Source organism: Hyla sarda, chromosome 11 (genome assembly GCF_029499605.1).
Source record: "Hyla sarda isolate aHylSar1 chromosome 11, aHylSar1.hap1, whole genome shotgun sequence".
Classification (NCBI taxonomy): domain Eukaryota; kingdom Metazoa; phylum Chordata; class Amphibia; order Anura; family Hylidae; genus Hyla; species Hyla sarda.
This window is the reverse complement of record NC_079199.1, coordinates 101015064-101028074: the sequence shown is the minus strand read 5'-3', so window position 1 is coordinate 101028074 and position 13011 is coordinate 101015064. Positions and strand designations below refer to the sequence as shown.

Below are 13011 nucleotides of genomic sequence, written 5' to 3'. Positions count from 1 at the left end.
GGGATCAGAGTATGGCAGACCAGATACCAAATAATTTTTAAACCTATCCCTCACCTACTTTCCCTAGACTCACACTATCGCTGCCCCTAAAGTTTAAGCTGTCCCTACACACTGACCCTACACTGACCCTACCACTCTATCCCTAACCAGAATTAAGGTGCCTCCCCCAAAGGGTTCAGCATCTAGGGCACATCAAATGAAAACCCTCTCCATAGGAGGGAAGCCCTACTTGTACCCAATCTGCCATACTCTAAAGACCTGATCTTCCCGAGGTCACCAGTGATATTCCTACAGACCTCCACCTCAGAGAGGACTTTTCGCTGTGTAGATACTAAACACCGTGCATTCCACGTGTGGTACCTAACCACTAAGCTAACTAAAAATAATGTGCACCGATCTCGGCCACCCAGGATCTTGAATGCTCCATAAGCCCACTCCGGATAGGCAAGGCCGGCAAGTTGACTCCAGCCGATGGAAGCGCCCACCCGGTTGTAGACCCCTATATTAAAGGGACAATGAAGCAGGAAGTGGTCCATGCTTTCCAGCGTGTTCCCGCACTCTTCTCGGGGACAGTCCCGGTCATCAGAGCTCCTACACTTCAGGTTGTCCCTTACACATAGCTTCCCCTGAAAGCAGCGCCAGGCCAAGTCCCAAAACTTCTGGGGGATCCGTTTCGAGTTCAAAAGACTTAAACCAACCCTCAGATCCCGACCTGGGCAGTCCCTGAGCGCCAGAGGCTTCTGGAAGTGGGTCAACAGAACCCGTTTGTCAAGGGAACGCCTTGACTGGGTCCTGATCTCCCACACTCCCAGACCCCACCGACGTAACGCCTTCAGAGTCGGGGTAGCGTAAGCCGGAAGATATCCATGTGGTGTACGGAGGTCCTTCACTTGCCCTCCTGTCTCCCATTCCTGGAAGAAAGGCCGAAACCACTCCCTGCAGGAGAGTACCCACGGAGGAGCCCTCTCTTTCCAGAGGTTTGCGATGTTGGCTTTCAAGAAGGTGTTCGTTAAGAACACCACAGGGTTTACCATAGATAAACCCCCTAGTCTCCTCGTGCGGTACGTAACCTCCCTCTTGACTAGGTTCAACCTGTTCCCCCATAACAGTTGGAAAAACAGGCTGTAGACCCTAGTGTAGTAAGCCTCTGGCAAGATACATACGCTGCCCAGATAGATAAACAAGGGGAGCAGGTACGATTTGATCAGGTGTACCCTTTCCCTGAGGGTCATAGACCAACCCTTCCACTGGTCCACCTTCTGAGTGGCATCCTGGAGCTTACCGTCCCAGTTTTTGGTGGGATAATCATCCTGGCCGAATGTGATGCCCAAAACTTTTGCTGACTCTTGGAGCCCTGGAAGGGTGTCCGGGAGATCAAACGTGGGATCTCCCCCTCCCAGCCAGAGACTTTCACACTTATCCCGATTGATCTTGGACCCGGATGCCTCCGAGTAACGATCCACCTCCGACATCACCACCTCGACCTCCACCCTCGAGGAGACGAAAATGGTGACATCATCAGCGTACGCCACCACTCTCTGGGCGACATCCAGCTCCGCCAGACTCATCCCGACTCCCGCTAACGGCCCACAATCTACCCTCCGAACGAAGGGATCGATTGCGAACACGTATAACAGCGGGCTCAAAGGACAACCCTGACGGACTCCGGACCCCACTTCAAAAGAGCGGCCAGACCAACCGTTCACCAGTGGGAAACTCTCTGCCCCTGCATATATGGTGACAAGCCAATTCACAAAAGTACTCGGTAAGCCATATCTCAGGAGGACGGACCAGAGGTACTCGTGGTTCACCCGATCAAATGCTTTGGCCTGATCCAGGGACAACAAGTACCCCTTCCAGAGACCCGCACTACTCCGCTCCACTGCCTCCCTGACACTGAGGACAGCACTTAAGGTGCTTCGGCCCGGAACAGAGCAGTGCTGGGCCCCCGAAAGGAGCCGGGGTGCAAACTTCACCAACCGATTAAACAGTATCTTGGCCAGAAGCTTCCTGTCCGTATTGAGAAGAGCTATGGGTCTCCAATTCTCAATCCGGCTAGGATCTTTACCCTTTGAGAGAAGAATCAGGGCCGACCTCCTCATTGACTTTGGCAGAGTGCCCGAGGAGAGACACTCATTAAATACCTCAGTCAAGAGGGGAGCTAAAGACTCCTTAAAGGTCCTGTACCACTCGGATGTTAAGCCATCCGGACCTGGAGACTTCTTAGGGGCAAGCCCCTCGATCGCCAGTCTCACTTCCTCTTCCCTGATTTCTTCTGCCAAAACATCAAGAGAGGGGTCTACCCCTGGCTCAGGAATGGTTTCAGCCAGGAAAGCCGACATCTTGTCCCGATCTAGATCCTTCCTCCCCAAGAGGTGTGAGTAGAAGGATCTGACAACCTCCAGGATCCCTGATCTGGACCGATTCAGAGATCCCGTACTATCGATCAGTCCTGAAATGACTTTACTACTCACTGACATCTTACAGTTTCTGTAAGGGTCGGGCGAGCGGTACTTCCCGAAATCCCTCTCAAAAACCAAAGATGCGTGCCTATCGTACTGACACCTCATCAGCAAGGATTTCACTCTGGAGATATCCTCTCGGCTACCTCCAGTCGAGACGAGAAGCTCGAGTTTCCTCCTCAGACCCTGATACAGGCGATACCTGTTCAGGGACCTGAGGCTCGAGAGCTGGCGGAAGAACCCCGCAACCCGCTTCTTGAATATCTCCCACCACTCTGACTTACTACTACAAAGGCCCAGTAAAGGTACCTGACTCTGAAGAAAATCCTCAAAGGACTGTCTTATCTCCGCTTCCTCCAGGAGGGACGAATTCAGCTTCCAATAACCTTTACCCATCCGGGGGGTCTCTGAAACATTCAAGGAAAACAAAATCATACAGTGATCGGAGAACTCCACCTCAATCACGGACACTGCGGAAGAGACGGCTTCCTCCTTTAAATAAAACCTGTCTATCCTAGACCTGCAGCTACCTCGATGATAGGTGAAACCCGCGTGGCCTGAGGGGCTCCGGATGTGGGCGTCCTCTAGGCGAGCTTCCCTAACTATGCTATTGAGGGCTGTACTGTCATAAGCCAGCGGACCATTGGAGCCTCTCCTATCTTGGGACCTCGTGACAGTATTGAAGTCCCCTCCAAAGATCACTTGCCGACTTGTAAAAAGGAAGGGCTTGATCCTCATAAAGAGGCTTTTACGGTCCCACTTTGTTTGTGGGGCGTAGATGTTAATGAGCCGGAGCTCTTGCCCCTTCATGAGGACATCTAAGATCAGGCACCTCCCCATTTCCAACTCCATAACCCGTCTGCATTCAACAGGAGCGGTAAAAAGGACCGCCACCCCACTATATGGCTCAGCCGCAAGAGACCAGTGGGAGGGGCCGCGCCTCCACTCTCTCCTGGCTTTTACCAGGGAGGCTAGATCTGACAACCTGGTCTCTTGCAGATACAAAATGTCGGCTTCAACTCGGCCGAGAAAATCAAAGGCTGCAAATCTAGCCATATCAGACTTAATGCTGGCACAGTTAATGGATGCCAGCGTCAATGGGGTGAGTGCCACCATCCTGAGTGATCAAGTTGAATGGCCTATCTCATTTACCTCTTACCCTTCTTCTTCCCCCCTTCCCCATCAGAAGAAGACCCCCTTTCCTTCTTTTTAGACCTCTTTAGGGATGCTGACATATCCATCCCACGATCCTCATCTCCTGACCCAGGGGCCACCTGCCCTCCCAAGGAAGTTACCTCAGAAGGAACAGGCTCAGCACCTCCCGGAGGTTCCTCCGCCTCTGAACAAAGACTCTCAGCCTCCCCCTCCAAAGAAAGGGAAGAGTCCTTGCCAAGGGCCCGATACCTATTGGATAGAACGATCAGAGGGGGGTTGGTCAGGCTTTTCCCAGGCACTTGGCCTGCAACACCGGAGGAGGAAGATGATGCCCTGAGTACCCTCTGGCCCTGCCTCCTTCTGCCGCACTTTTGTTTTTCCTTTTGCCCTTTCCCATCTTCCTCATCCAAACTTTCATATTGAGAGGAACTTGAGGAAATGGCCCTATTTGCCTCCTCTTTACGAAGTTTCCTTATCTCTTCACCTAACTCGGCGTCCCCAAGAGCCTCAGCTGTCTTCTCTGAGCCAGCGTCGGGAGCAGGATCCCGGACTGCACCTTCTACCAGGGAACTTTCAAGATCCCTGCTCCTTCTGCGCCTCTCCTCCCTCCTAAGCTTAGAGGGGCTCTTGTTCTTAACTTTCTTCATTGGCTCTAGTGCCCCTTCTCCTCTGCTGGTCCCCACCCCAGATGAGGCAACCTCACTGCTCTCCCCATCCCGGGTGGTCACAGCATTGGAGAATGAGCGGGGACACCGGCTAAATGGGTGACCAAGGTCACCACACAGGTTACAGCGAATCTGGCCACAGGTTGCAGCCAGATGACCCTCCGCACCGCACAATGCGCACATCTGCTTAGTGCAGTTTGCGCTAAAGTGTGTGGGATCACCACACTTGTGGCACAGCTTCGGCTGTCCCTGGTAAAAGACTTGGATCCTATCGCGGCCGAGAAAGGCGGCTGATGGAATGTGTGCGACAGTGTTACCTGAACGGCGGAGGCGGACGGAAAACGTCCAGGCTCCAGACCAAATGCCATGTTCATCCAGATTTTTCTTGGGGACGTCCGTCACCTCCCCATACCTGCTCAGCCAGGTCATTATGTCATAGCAAGAAAGAGACTCGTTACGTGTCAGAACGGTCACTTTCTTGACAAAACTCTGGCGGGATACCGCCTTCACAGCGAAATCCTGCCAGACAGGCTCGTCCTTCACCAGTGCGTGATTAGACCAAAAGAGCTCAAGCCCTTCTGGCTTCACAAAACTGATGTCGAACTCAGAGGTACCGAAGGGGTGGATCAGAGCAAAGATGTCATTAGCCCTGAATCCCATCTGGAAAAGAAGCTCCACAACTTTTGCCCTAGAAGGGCATGCATCACCGCCTCTCCATACCAGACGGGCCACATTCCTCCGGCCACGCTCCTGCCCGCTTGTTGGAAGGGACCAGACCACCTCCCCATTATGCTCTCGGAATGCCCCAAGTCCATGTCTTTCTATCCAAAAAGACAAGTCGACCTCCCGGCCCTCTACCTGGAGCGTTCTATCCCCTCTCCTTAAAGCCTCCAGGAGGCGCTGTTGCAAGTTACCTTCCCCTGGATTAAGAGATGAGGATCCCCTGGGACCCCCAGCAGCGACATTAGCATAACTCCTTATTGGAGCAGTCGCTACCGGGGGGGCAGCCGGACCGACACCACTCCCCCCAGAAACAACAGTAGAGGCAGTAACATTACACATAACATTTATGCCTGTCTCCTCCTGCCTAGCTGCACTGGACTGGCCGGGATGTAATCTTGCTGGCTTTATGATGCCGGGCTTTACACTTGCATCATTGGCTTCATTGGGCACACTCAACCTTGCAGCAGTCTTCCCTTTAGAAATATCGGAAGAAGCTGCTTTGTCGCATACTTTGCCCTCGGCCTCCGCCAATACCTCGGCTTCAATTTCTTTAACTGCTACTAACATTGCATGGGTTGTATCATGTCCATGTTCCTGTGGTACCAGTCCTCCACCGCCAGCTCCACCCACAGCAGCCCCACCACAGCGCCACAACTCAAAAGAGCCAGACACCGCTGACTGGGCCGCCGAGAATGGCGCTCCGGTTCCAGACACCTGGACACTCCCCCCTTTGCCTGCAGAGGAGTGCCCCGCAGTGCCAGACCTTTTCTGGGAGCTGCCCTCTCCCTTGTCTTTATAATTGCCCGGCCGCCCGAGCTCCATACCAACCTCTGCCACCTGGACACTTCCCCCGTCACCTGCAGAGGAGTGCCCCGCAACGCCAATATCCCCTAACTGGGGACATGCTACCTTGTCCGCAACACTGTCCGGCCCCTTGGCCGTATCTTTGCCGGTGCTGGCCCCGCTACTATGACAAGCGAGGTCAGCGCTTTCCCCCATCTTTACTTTATTATCCCAGGTGTTCTGGCCCCGCTCCACATTTGCAGAAGGGGGGACAGGCAGATTACCAGGGTCTGCACCCTGAACTGACTTTGCAGCCGGCCCAGGGTGCACAAAAGGAACATAAATCAGGCTTACTTGCTCAGATGTTTTTTTCTGCCTTTTCTTCTTCTTTTTTATTATTTGTTCCTCTCCAAGGTCGTCGCCAAAACTAAAATTATCCAAATGCATGGGGGACTCCATCTTTACAATTTGTGCCAGCAGGGCGCCACCACAACCCTCTTCCTCCTCGCCAGCACTCTCGCCCGATGAAGGTGGTAATGCCACTTGTCCTGCAGGTAGACTTGCTTGGGACATGTTTACACCCTGCATTGGCTGCGGCTTGGCTTCCACAGCTTCCCCACTTGCCAGCACCTTAGCCTCTTCAGCCTCCATTTCTTGGACCTCATCCTCACTACTGCTCTCATCTGCTGAACAATCACCCCCAATCTCCTCTTCTTTTACTGGGGATTTCATCCTGGAGGAGCGATCCTCATTAAGAAGTTTCTCCCTAAATAAATCGCTCCCCTCCAGGACAGCCATTCTCCTCAGCTCAGTCTCCTCCAGCTCCAGCCTCAAGGACTTAACCCTTGCAGAGTACTCTGGTTTCCTGCGCTTGGTAGTTGTGCTCACCTGATACTTTGCAAACTTTAGCTCCTCTCTCAGCTCCCTCAGCTTCTTCCCAAGGAGTTCGTACTCGCTAATCTTGGCAGCAAGTCTGGAGCTGTATGTCGCCATAGACTCCTTGGGTCTTCTCTGGCCCCACTGCTCCACAACCTGGCTCTTGGAGGAGCTCTTCTGTGCTGCAGAGACCTTCTTTAAACTTGTCTTGCTTGCAGGCTTTTCTTCCTGGCTGAGAGCCTTGCGGCTTCCAACCATTGCTGGAGGGACAGAATCCACATCGCTGCGGACCCTGCCAGATCTTCTAACCCCTCCAGCCGGGGCACTGGCTGGTAGCTTTCCCTCTACACCCCTCGCCAGCCTGGACCGAGGAGTGGAGGTCAGGGGATTCATGCTGATGGCTCCCCCAGGAATCTGCCACCTTCCTGGGAAAGCAGGTGGAAAAATCAGCCTCTCTCCTCTGGAAGTCTGGAGTCTCAGGAGCTCAGCAACAGACACACCTAGCGACCACACCCTCCAGAGCTGTACTCACTATTCTGCTGGTGAGGTCACTGTGTACATACATTACATTACTTATCCTGTACTGATCCTGAGTTATATCCTGTATTATACTCCAGAGCTGTACTCACTATTCTGCTGGTGAGATCACTGTGTACATACATTACATTACTTATCCTGTACTGATCCTGAGTTATATCCTGTATTATACTCCAGAGCTGTACTCACTATTCTGCTGGTGAGGTCACTGTGTACATACATTACATTACTTATCCTGTACTGATCCTGAGTTATATCCTGTATTATACTCCAGAGCTGTACTCACTATTCTGCTGGTGAGGTCACTGTGTACATACATTACATTACTTATCCTGTACTGATCCTGAGTTATATCCTGTATTATACTCCAGAGATGTACTCACTATTCTGCTGGTGAGGTCACTGTGTACATACATTACATTACTTATCCTGTACTGATCCTGAGTTATATCCTGTATTATACTCCAGAGGTGCACTCACTATTCTGCTGGTGAGGTCACTGTGTACATACATTACTTATCCTGTACTGATCCTGAGTTATATCCTGTATACTCCAGAGCTGTACTCACTATTCTGCTGGTGAGGTCACTGTGTACATACATTACTTATCCTGTACTGATCCTGAGTTATATCCTGTATTATACTCCAGAGCTGTACTCACTATTCTGCTGGTGAGGTCACTGTGTATATACATTACATTACTTATCCTGTACTGATCCTGAGATATATCCTGTATTATACCCCAGATCTGCACTCACTATTCTGCTGGTGAGGTCACTGTGTACATACATTACATTACTTATCCTGTACTGATCCTGAGTTATATCCTGTATTATACTCCAGAGCTGTACTCACTATTAATGACGTCTAATATTTATTCTCTTCCTAGGTGATAACAAACGATTCTTTATAGTCATGTTTTAACCCTTTCATGTGTTTTCTTCGCAGACCCGCCCACCGTCACTCTTTCCATCCACCCCCAAACAGTCCAAGAAGGTGAACGGGTGCGCTTTACCTGCATGGCCACCGCTAACCCCGCCATTAAAGGTTACAGGTCGGTATATATACTTGACACGTATTTCATTTTTCAATCCCTTGCTAAAAATCTTTAGGCAATTAAAAAAAAAAGTCAATCAGATTACACATTGGCGCAACCATCGCGATAAGTTCTTTATATCTGGCAACTATTCAGCCAAGGCTCATTTACTAATGGCTGAGCTGTGCTTCCTCTGCAGTGGAGATATAATGGGTGAAGCCGAGCGCTGACAACTGGCACCACTGCCAACAGTATTGACGCCATATTGAATAAACTGCGGTACTTCAGATCCCGCCGCATTTGATTCATTACAAAAATGAGAAGGCGGTTGATTGACCGACCCCGACGTCAGCAGATTTACTGCTTTACAAATAAAATGCAATCTTGGGGTTATATCCAGGATTAGAAAAACTTTGCTGCCTTCTTCGGGAAATAGCGCCACTCCTGTGCCCAGGTTGTGTTTGGAATTACAACTCGGCTCCATTCACTTCAATGGAACTGAGCTGCAATACCACACACTGTGAGGAGCCAAAACACAGGGGCGTAAATTGAGGGGGACGCAGAGGCACCTGGGCCCGGATGACAGAGGAGTCTTATCTTATAAACAACAGTTAGGGACCCTGGCACAAATGTTGCCATGGTGCCCAGGAGCTTTAAAAGGGTACTCTGCCTATCTAAAGGATAGGGGATAAGATGTCTGATTGCGGCCCACCAGACATCCGTTGCACGAAGTGAACTTCACTCTGTGCCGTCACAGTCACTCCCTGTTCGTGATGTCACAGCCACGCCCCCTCAATGCAAGTCTATGGGAGGGGGCGTGACATCCGTCACGCCCACTCCCATAGACTTGCATTGAGGGGGCGTGGCCGTGACGTCACGAGCAGGGTGTGGCCGTGATGTCACGAACCTCCGACGCTGCACCCCACGCTCTAAACGAACGCCGGGTGCAGCAGGGAGATCGCGGGGGTCCCCAGCGGCGGGACCGCCGCGATCAGACATCTTATCCCCTATCCTTTGGATAGGGGATAAAATGTCTAGGGACGGAGTACCCTTTAAAGGGGTACTCCACTGGGAAACTTTTTTTTTTTTAAATCAACTGATGACAGAAAGTTAAACAGATTTGTAAATTATGTCTATTAAAAAATCTTAATTCTTCCAGTACTTATCAGCTTCTGTATGTTCCACAGGAAGTTCTTTTCTTTTTTAATTTCCTTTCCAGCCTGACCACAGTGCTCTCTGCTGATACCTCTGTCCGTGTCAGGAACTGTCCAGAGCAGGATAGGTTTGCTATAGGGATTTGCTCCTGCTCTGGACAGTTCCAAAAATGGACAGAGATGTCAGCAGAAAGCACTGTGGTCAGACAGAAAGGAAATTAAAAAAGAAAAGAACTTCCTGTGGAGCATACAGAATACCCCTTTAATCTAATGTGTATGGGAACCTTTAGTTGTCGATCCTGCCCCATTATACCCTATGCAGGTTAGTCACAGAGCAGAATTTGCCAAATCCTGGGGGCCATATTGGTTGTCATGGGGGCCATATCGGTTGTCATGGGGGCCATATCGGTTGTCATGGGGGCCATATTGGTTGTCATGGGGGCCATATTGGTTGTCATGGGGGCCATATTGGTTGTCATGGGGGCCATATCGGTTGTCATGGGGGCCATATCGGTTGTCATGGGGGCCATATCGGTTGTCATGGGGGCCATATCGGTTGTCATGGGGGCCATATTGGTTGTCATGGGGGCAATATTGGTTGTCATGGGGGCCATATTGGTTGTCACTCAGCAGCGGAGTTGACATATTTGTGGAACGTTTGATTTTTAAGGGTAAAGTCCCTTTAAGCTCCTCCCAGACTCCACCGCGGCCCAGGCCTCTAATCCCCCATCGGAGTATACACAGCAGCGGCAGTGATGTAGCAGAGGCGAGAGCCCTACACGTCCATTAAACACCTTATCTGAGGAATTTAATGCCTTTTTATTTTACGATCCTGTTTACTGCCAACTGCTTCTGTTTTACAATCGTGCATATTTAACCGAACGGGTGTATTAATGTTTTATTTATCGCTGCCTTCAAGAGCGCCTGTTATCCTCCGTGTTTGTGTAGTGCGGGCAATAAGTGGAGACGGGCTCCGCTGCGGAGCGGGGGGGGGAATCGTGCCAGCTCATACACGGTGCCCCAAATTACTCTTCAGACGTCTTAAAGGGGCAATGTTGGTTCCGGATTTTGTTTCCCAACCAGGGTGCCTCCAGCTGTTGCAAAACTAAAACTCCCAGCATGCCCGGACAGCCGAAGGCTGTCCGGGCATGCTGGGAGTTTTAGTTTTGCAACAGCTGGAGACACCCTGGTTGCATACCTGTCATATCACAAAAAAATTATGCTCATACATGTTACTCACTGGGTCATGCAGATACTTTACATGTCTTTTTTTTATGTGTCTAGCTTCTGTATTTGGCTCACAAATCCCTCTGTTCTGTTGCTCACTCATTGTGACATCCACTGCTCAGGAAGGGTGGTGTGTCACAGGCAAGCACAGAGCCCACCCTCGCTCACCACGCATTCACTTCCTCCCTGAGTCTGCTATGCTGTGCTGGGTCTCTTCAGCCAATCACTGCAGGCTGCTCTGTAACCCCCTCCTCTCTGTTTTTATGCTGCAGTCTGATAGGACAGGAGTGAGCACCAAGGAGTGTTAGCCCCCCCCCCCACCTTTTACTTCCTGGACTTTGTCGCTGCCTGTGCTTCAGCTTGGGACAAGGATGATGCTGCAGCCGGACAGGATTATGATCTGGATGCTATGGGGACCCCAAGTGGTCTTTTTTATAAGCCATGATTTATATAAAAAGGAGATAAAAAATTTTCTTATGAAGGAATATTAGAAAGGTTAAAGGGGTACTCCGGTGGAAAACTTTTTTATTTTTTTTATTTTTTTTTAATGAACTGGTACCAGAAAGTTAAACAGATTTGTAAATTACTTCTATTAAAAAATCTTAATCCTTCCAGTTCTTTTTAGCAGCTGTATGCTACCGAGGAAATTCTTTTCTTTTTGAATTTCTTTTTTGTATTGTCCACAGTGCTCTCTGCTGACACCTGATGCCCGTATCAGGAACTGTCCATAGCAGGAGAAAATCCCCATAGCAAACCTATGCTGCTCTGATCAGTTCCTGATACGGGCATCAGGTGTCAGCAGAGAGCACTGTGGACAAGACAAAAAAGAAATTCAAAAAGAACAGAATTTCCTCGGTAGCATACAGCTGCTAAAAAGTACAGGAAGGGTAAAGATTTTTTTTATAGAAGTCATTTACAAATCTGTATAATTTTCTGGCACCGGTTGACTTATAAAGACCTAAAAAAAAAATTTTTCCACTGGAGTACCCCTTTTAACAAAAAAAATGTCATCAAACCATATTTTCTAAACTAACTCAGATTATATTCCCTAACTACTCCTAACACCCCTCCTACCCTTAAAAAGTGGGCGTTCCCCAGCAGGCGCGAGGTCACTGAAGCCTGCGAGAGCTGTGCCATGCCGCGCACACACTTCCTGAGTTTGGTCTCCTGCCAGGCCGGGAGGAGACCAAACTAACGGTTTGACTTGCAGCAGGTAACAGAACAGAGCCACCTAGTGGCCGTTTTTTCAATCGCATTAAAAACATATAAAGGTTGAGAATTTTAACAGCAAGTAAATAGCAAAGTGTCTTATAATTAGGAACAATATATTAAAAGTTTAGTTTGGCGACTCTTTAATGTTTTGCCAAGATATACAACATAGGAAAAGGTTTTTGAATCGGACAGTGCCCATTTCATAATGGATTTTATTTTATTTATTTATTTTTTATTCTTAGGTGGGCCAAAGGAGGAGTGATCATCGAGGCGGCGAGAGACAGCTCATATGAGACACAAGTGGATTATACGTTTTTCACTGAGCCGGTCTCGTGTGAAGTACACAATGAGGTCGGCAGCACTAATGTCAGCACTCTGGTGGATGTACAGTGTAAGTAACAAGCAGACTGCGGTAGAACTACACTTCCCAGGAAGTCCTGTTTGCCAGAAGCACGTGTAAAGGGGTACTCCCACCCTAGACATCTTATCCCCTATATAAAGGATAGGGGATAAGATGTCTGATCTCGGGGGTCCCCACAGTATTGCATGCGGCACCCACCTGTTTTTTGTCCAGAAGCGCTGGAGGGTCTAAGTCGCGACTCCGGGAACGGAAGTCTGTGACGTCAGGACTCCGCCCCCGTGTGACGTCATGCCCGTCCCCTCAATGCAAGTCTATGGGAGGGGGCGTGGCGGCCGTCACGCCCACTCCCATAGACTTGCATTGAGGGGACGGGTGTGACGTCACACGGGGGCGGCAGGACCCCCCAGATCAGACATCTTATCCCCTATCTTTTGGATAGGGGATAAGATGTCTAGGGTGGGAGTACCCCTTTAAAGAGTACGTCTCATGATCTTGTTAAAGGGGTACTCCGGCGCTTAGACATCTTATCTCGTATTCAAAGGATAGGGGATAAGATGCCTGATCGCGGGGGTCCCACCGCTGGGGACCCACGTGATCTTGCACGCCACACCCCGTTTAAAATCAGTCCCCGGAGCGTGTTCGCTCTGGGTCTGATTACTGTCGATCACGGGGCCGGAGCGTTGTGACGGCACGCCCCCTCCCATAGGTTTGCATTGTGGGGGGCGGAGCGTGACGTCACACGGGGCTGAGCCTCACTCCGGCCCCGTGATCGACAGTAATCAGACCCAGAGCGAACACGCTCCGGGGACTGATTTTAAAC

At 50.3% G+C, this 13011-nt stretch overlaps 1 protein-coding gene across 3 annotated transcripts in view; it reads left to right on the top strand.

Annotated features, from left to right (window-relative positions):
* KIRREL1 (kirre like nephrin family adhesion molecule 1) overlaps positions 1-13011 on the top strand; it is a 330948-nt gene that overhangs the window by 291918 nt on the left and 26019 nt on the right. For all 3 annotated transcript variants that reach the window (XM_056545964.1, XM_056545965.1, XM_056545966.1), the window contains 2 exons: positions 8150-8255; positions 12073-12221. In XM_056545964.1, the coding sequence (XP_056401939.1) occupies positions 8150-8255; positions 12073-12221 (255 nt within the window). The remainder of the gene's footprint in view (positions 1-8149; positions 8256-12072; positions 12222-13011) is intronic.